At 41.8% G+C, this 7,343-nt stretch overlaps 1 protein-coding gene across 2 annotated transcripts; it reads left to right on the top strand.

Annotated features, from left to right (window-relative positions):
• Positions 1-754: 754 nt before the first annotated feature.
• LOC147331816 (transmembrane protein 238) lies at positions 755-4,057 on the top strand. Of its 2 annotated transcripts, none has more exons than XM_086288085.1 (2): positions 755-1,677; positions 2,547-4,057. In XM_086288085.1, the coding sequence occupies exon 1, from the start codon at positions 1,132-1,134 to the stop codon at positions 1,645-1,647; it is 516 nt and encodes a 171-aa protein (XP_086144211.1). In that variant the 5' UTR covers positions 755-1,131; the 3' UTR covers positions 1,648-1,677; positions 2,547-4,057. The 2 variants fall into 2 exon arrangements, with proteins under 2 accessions (XP_086144211.1, XP_086144212.1); XM_086288086.1 differs by having other exon boundaries at positions 756-1,659.
• Positions 4,058-7,343: the final 3,286 nt, after the last annotated feature.

Here is a 7,343-nt window from a genome sequence, read left to right as displayed (position 1 = left end):
GTTCATCTCTTCATACCTCATATCACCTTCTGAGTTGTTTCCTGTTTTTGATGGACAGATGGGGAGAAGCTGAATTTAGGCTCATCTTCCTGACGCCGGAGACACAACAGCACTGATTGGCAACATGTAACAGTGTGAGACTTCTGACTGTATTTGCAAGCAAAAAAGGGGATACAGGCTCGTGTCTTCTCAATTTTTATTAGGTAATCATGTCAAAATTTGTATTGACAGTCTGCTCATACATTCTTTTTAAACTGTGGTCCTATATGTTGCTATGAGCCACAGAACTTGCTGTATGTTCTTATTTTCCCTGTCGTTTCTCATTATTATATTTATTTGATTTCTTTGCAAATGTGGATTGGATGGGATATTACTGACAGCTGGTTTCATGTTGGTAGCACCTTTTTGGTGACATGTTTAACATGTGCAAACAAGTGCAAAGACTAGGTGGGAGAAAACTTTTACCCATTGCACTGAAATCTCAAGTGGTGTGGTTAGTACATCTACTCAAGCAAAAGGTTGTTGGTTTAGTTCTAGACAGAGACACAAGTACCCTTTGGGGTTGTGTCAGGAAGGGTCTCTTGCATAAAACTCAAACATATGGAGCTAATTGCTGTGGCTACCCCTTTGTGGCAAGAGGGCAGCTAAAAGTAGCAGCACACTATGGTTAAGGGAGACAGAGGGATGATTCACCCATAAATATAAATTATCTTCTTAATCGATTTTGAAATATTGCAATTGTGCTTTTTTTCTGATGGCCAGTCCTAAAAACAAGATGGCGAAGGCGGCATTGGTCAGGTCATCTGTAGTTTTTTTTTTTTTTTTTTTTGTAGTTTATTAATGCTGGCCTCTCAGTTTATAAAGCCGCTCTCATATTCACGTTTAATGAGTCATACCTGCACTGTAACGTCCGAAGTCTGGGTCCAGTAAGCTACACCCTTATAAACGCTCATCATAAACGCACATGAGCGCAGCCGTCAGGTAGCGTCTACAGCCCCTCCTCTCAGGGGCAGCGCACCTGAGCGGACAGGACGCCACACCTGGCTCACATTGGAGCCGCGCTCAATGCCGCGGCACAGAGACGACGGGAAATAAACTGGCGTCGTGGGGACCGACTTCTCTTTATGGGACATGGAGCCGGCCTATCGGGGTCTGGGTCGCTGTGTGTGCTGCTTCTGGCTCGCGGTGGTGTTTGACATTGTGGGACTGGCCGTGCTCCTCCTCGGCGTGTTTGTCGACGTGTTTTTCTACGACCTGCTCATCTACGCGGGCGCCATCGTCATCTTCCTCAGCCTCATCTGGTGGGTGTTCTGGTATTCTGGGAACATCGAAGTGCCCCCGTCAGAGCTGGAGGATGATGTGGGGTTACTGAAAAAGAACAAGGGCGGACTCGGGGGCATCAGCGGCGCCGTGAGGCGCCTCTCCAGCCGCGTGTCCACCGGCATCCGAAACTCGTTCCGCAGGAACGGAGAACCGTCCCATACGGCCCGCATGCCCAGGTCAGCCTCGGGGCCACCTGTGTCACCGCCGGAGCGGGTGACCGTAGCCATGGCAACGATGGGCAATACCACACAGACTGCTACCTCCTCAATAGCAGACTGTGGCGTAGAGATGCCCCACACCGCTACAGAGACATCACCTGCATAATGACGGGTACAGGTGAGGCCTGGCGTACAGGTGAGGCCTGGCTCACAGTGCAGCGCACACAGGCCCAGTTATTGTAGTCAGTAAAAAACAGTAAATTAGTCAAAGGAAATAAACGTAAAACCAAGACTTTGAATAGCGGAAACTAACTGAAACGATATTGAGCAACGACAAAGATGGCAAAAAATTCAAATCGTATAAGAAACAACACACAGAAAATGGGTTTAATACCTTTAGCCCTTTGATCACGTTTTTCCAACAGATTAGCGACACTGGGCTACTCCTCACAGTGCGTGTGTGTTGGGGACAGGCAGGGATACATTTTTTGTTAGTTTCTCATTTACAAAAATGTGAGAAAATCAGCTTTTTTAAAGCACTAAGCTTGTCCCAAATCTTCTGTAGGTGTTCAGCTGACGTCATAGCATTCAATTTACATCTTCATCCCAATTTTTTTTTTTTTTTAAAGATACCCAGTTAGTGCTATTTGATAAATACAAAACATATTACATTTTGGACTAGAAGTCCTTTTTTCAAATCTGTGCAATGATCCCTGGATTAGTCGCATAAATGACCTTCACAGATGCTTTACGTAAGGGTAATGGTACAACAAAAGACAGGTTTCTGTCTAGCCGGGTATAGCTTTTTTTTTTGATGGACTTTAAAAGCAGAAGTAAAAAAAATGGCTGTAACTGTGGCAGTGAAACTCTTATCACTGCATAATCATTAACTACAGTTAACTGGTCACTGAAAGACAAGCCCTTAGTTTAAACAATAGCAGGCTTACCTGAAACTTCCCTGTAACCTCTCCCTCCACATAATAACTGCTGCAGCATAATAAAACACACTCTTTGTGTACTACTTGTCAACTCAAACTAATACTTTATTCATTTTCTTCCCAATAGAGACTACAGACATACAGAGCCCTAAGCCATCTTCAGTGACTCCAGCTACTGCAAAGCCTCTTTATTCTTTGTTTTGATGAGAAAGTATTCATAAAAATGTGATGTCTGTATAGTTTTTGAAATTTGAATGATGAAGTTTTTATTATAATTCACTCCCATTCATGGTGTGATGATGTCAGGTTTAGTACACAGAGGTAGAAAAATGTGTTTAAGTTTCCACGTCTCATCTTCAAAGTTGTTCATATAAAAAAAGATTTCTTTTTTTGTGTCCATGTTAATATATCTTCTGATCTGTGAATAATAATATGACATCCATCCATCCGCTTCCATTTATTAATTTAAGTATAACAGGAGCTCTCAGAGGCAGTGTACACCCTGGAGAGGTTGTCAGTGCGTCACAGGGCTAACACAAAGAGACACACAACCATTCAGTTTGACAGCCACAGTCAGTCTAGAGTCACAGTTAACCTAACCCATGCATGTGTTTGGACTGTGGGAGGAAGCTGTACAAGCACAGGAGAGAAAGGCCCCAGACTGCATTTGAACCCAGGACTTTCTTGTTGTGAGTCAGGATTTTAACTAGTGTTATGCCCTCTAATGTGACATATTAAATATAGATATATTTGAAAAAAGTGGTCAGGTTTAATTGCAGCAAACAAAAAAACCCACATGGTTGGACTTACAGGAAGATCATAGATTGGGATAATATAGATATTAATATGCAGAATGAATCACTGATGATCTGGAGGCTCTCACTCCTGAACATCTGAGTAGAAAATAATGACTATGGATAGACCAGCCAATCAATATCAAGCAGAAGCAGCTCCTGCTGTAAATTTGTTTGAATCAGGCTCTTGGTTCAGGCCACTTATACGGTGACTCTTAATACAGACAGTGATCATGATTACTGTACATATTATGAGCTAGGATTTAGCAGTAGCCAGAATGTTACGCTAGTGGAGTGTTTTTCCTGAACAAAACAGGACTGTGGGGAAAAAAGGTGTAACTGGCAGCTGGTCTTCTTGTTTCCACGCATGCTGATAGCAAGCCTTAGTGACTAACCTTTGGAACCAGCCTAGCTGTGTTTATGACACTGCTGCTTCATCTAACATTAGCTCCACTGTTTCCCCGTACATTATAGGTTCTCTAACCAGTACAATACAAAGAAATTAAATTAACTGGTTACAGCGTGAATGAAGAAAAGTTACTCCAAATATTGTGTTAAACTAGTATGTGCTGTTATTATTTTTATAACTAAATTTCAAACAGTATGTCCCATGTTTCTCTGAATCATTCGTTAGTGTCGTCTAACATTTTGAACATTGACAGTAATGTCTGTTTTCACAAAGTTGTTTCCATTCCCGTTTTGTACAAATGTTGTGCATTTCTATTTAACTGATATATGTTTTCTCCATTTTTCTCTCATTGCTGTACAATGGCTGACACACTCAAATTAGATAAAAGATTGTGGGTTTAATCAAATAAAAGATTATTTTTCTTTTTTAAAATTACCTTTACTTTCAGTGTACTTTTCTTTGTTCTCTGAAAAGCTCAATTTCTACATATTTGATCTTTTACTTTATTAGGTTTATTTAACTTTTTCGTGTATTGTGAGTATTTAATGTGACACATCATGGAAATATTACGTTTCCACAACTGTCAACATTCTTCATATTTCCAAGTACCACAGGTAGTTTAATCAGAGGTGTGGACTCGAGTCACATGACTTGGACTCGAGTCAGACTCGAGTCATTAATTTTATGACTTTAGACTTGACTTGAAAAAATGTTCTAAGACTTGTGACTTGACTTGGACTTTTACACCAATGACTTGGGACTTGAATTGGACTTGAACCGGTTTACTTGAAAAGACTTGATATTTCACCCCAAATATAAAATTTAACATGCATATTATATAGAGATTGAAAATGTGACGTCATTCAGGGGTAAACCGCAAAGGATTCTGGGAACTCGTGGCAAGAGGTACTAGCGCACGCAGGCTTTCAATTAAAATCAGTCACACAGCGATAAAAAGAAACACAAAAATGTCAAGAAGCTGTTGTATTATTAACTGCAATAGCCGGTCGCATGACAGCCACGGGAAGCCGACGGGTAAAGAGATCGGTTGTTATCGGATTACCTCGTTGAAGAGAAATTGTTCGAGCCATGTTTCCGAAGTAACAAAGACGCGACGGGTGGCCTGGATTGCAGCCATTCAAAGATCAAATATAACGTCCCAGAACACTCCAGCTCACAGGTTAGTCTGCTCCAAGCATTTACACGAAGGTCAGTCTGCTGTTGTAGTTAATGAGTCATTTTCATAACATAATTGGTGATATAGGTTACAAGCAAGTCTGGCGCTGAACAGAAATTGTCGCGCTATGCTCCTTTGTTTATTGTGCATAAATAGTGAATTGTCCTGACACAATATTGCGTTTCGCTTCTGTTATTATGGTACATTGACAAAAACATATACTTTTATTCACAGGATAAAACTGGTTTTTTGTATCACTAATTGCCCAGTGCGATTACAGCATACAATATTATTGTCACTGCTACATTTCTGTGATGCTACCAGAAATTATTTCCACTACTAATTAATTACCGTTGAGCTCAAAGGTCCTATTAATAAACGGTTAAGGAATGTGTATTTATGACGACGATTTGTGAGACTGGTAAACTTATGATACGTACGATGGTCTTTCGTTCTACACGGTGCATTTCAAGGTCCTGCACCCATCCGTCGGTAAACTGTACCTGGGCTTGTTGCAGTGACCTGAAGTTACTAAACTTCATGAGTGTATGCACTCACTCCAAGAACCGTATAATTATAACTATGCATATAAATATGCTACGATGAGATAGCTGACTTCATCTAACTAGCAAATGTTGTCCAGGCTACGTTGGTGATGCAGTTTTTTTTAATATGTATGATATTTTTGTCATGCGATTTTAAAGCCGGTCCTACAACCGCATCCAAGAATAACATGCAGCTTATCTCAGAACTGTCGGTGAAAATTATTCTTGGAGCTAGGTTTAATTGAGCTGCATCTTATAGAGGTGCAATTTCACAATTTGTGTATATTTTCTAAGTTCACTATTTTGTATGTGTTGAGAAAAACACAGATTTTAAAATTACATGGTCTAATATTTACATTTAGCATAACTGCAACATTATTTTTTCATTTTTTTTTAAAGACTCGAAAGGACTTGAAATTCAAAGTTTCAGACTTGTGACTTTACTCGGACTTTTACACCAGTGACTTGAGACTCGACTCTGACTTGCCTGACATTACTTGAGACTTGACTTGAGACTTGAGAATAAAGACTTGAGACTTGCAAAACAATGACTTGGTCCCACCTCTGGTAGTTATAGGCATAGAATAAGGTAAACTGTGGCCATGAAAGCATCCACGTGATCAGCAACAGTTCTCAGGTTGTGGCATTCAGATCAGGATTAAGTAGAATTAAAGACTACTGTGAGATTTGGTGGCACCTAGCAGTGAGGTTGTACAACCAACCAGATAGTCCAGTCACAAATCAGTCAGTTTCTTGACAATTAATAAGCAAATTGTCACGACCACTGATCAAAGCCCACTGATCAATAACCATGAGTCCCATTCACAGAGAGTTGGGGAATGGCTGCAATCACAGCATTGTAAGATGGTGACAGATGTACCCTTAGGCCCCCTCCTCCATTCAGAGGTGGTCTTTCCCTTTTCACGTAAATGGCCTCCTTGACTCCGCCCTCAAACCAGCGTTCCTCCCTGTCCAGGATGTTACATCCTCATCATTGAAAGAGTGTCCACTGGCCTGTAGGTGTAAACAGACTGCAGAGTCCTGGCCTGACGAGGTGGCTCTTCTGTGTTGTAGCCAGAGGTTGTTTGGTTTCCCCAACGTATAAATCCTGGCAATCCTCCTGCACTTAACAGCGTACACTATGTTACTCTGTTTGTGTCGGGGGACCCGATCCTTGGGGTGGACCAAGTTTTGGCGTTTTGGGGTTTAAAAGCCACAGAGACCCGGTGTTTAGAAAAAATGTGTCGCTGCTCCGATACTCCTGACATGTACGGGATCACTACAGGTGGGCAGCGGTTGTCCTTCCCTCCTGGATCGGCTGGAGCTTTCTTTAGGAGCCTTTCCTGCTTTGACAAAAGTCCAGCTGGGATAACCACATTTACTCAGGGCCTTCTTGATGTTTTTCTGCCTCCCTGGCTGCTGTGTCAGTAGGGCTGGTGTTCGCTCTGTGTTGTAGCGTCCTGATGACGCCCAGTTTGTGCTCCAGTGGATGATGAGAGTCAAACCTTAGATACTGATCCGTATGTGTAGGTTTACGGTACATATGGTCAGGTTTTAGATGTCCCCCATTACTGATGGAAATCTCACTTTTCATATCCTCCCTGGTGAATTTGATGGGTCGGTCCACTGAGTTAATGTGATCCGTGAAATGTGAAACGTCCTGAGATTTGATTTTCACCCAGGTGTCATCCACATGTCTGAACCAATGGATTGGTGGTGTTCCAGGGTAGGATAGAAAAGCCCTCTTTTCCACTTCTTCCATGTACAAATTGGCCACAGTGGGTGAAACTGGGGAGCCCACGGCACACCCATGTTTCTGCCTGTAGAACTGACCCTTGTATGTGAAGTAGGTGGAATGAAGTACAGAACAAAAGTGTTCTGGATGTGGTGTTTAGAGCTGACTATCATCGGTTTGAGGATCGAAGCCAGAAACTTGGTGATGTTATCGGTGACCATCCTGCATAAAGTGCTTTGAGAGCTCAGAGTAGAAAAGCATTAT

The sequence above is a fragment of the Aulonocara sp. 'chitande type north' Nkhata Bay genome, linkage group LG4, assembly GCF_057382095.1.
Source record: "Aulonocara sp. 'chitande type north' Nkhata Bay isolate Kocher_YH1m ecotype deep benthic linkage group LG4, A_spYH_male_GT1.1, whole genome shotgun sequence".
NCBI classification, from domain to species: domain Eukaryota; kingdom Metazoa; phylum Chordata; class Actinopteri; order Cichliformes; family Cichlidae; genus Aulonocara; species Aulonocara sp. 'chitande type north' Nkhata Bay.
Note: the sequence above shows the minus strand (reverse complement) of the source record. Positions and strands in the feature narration are given on the sequence as shown.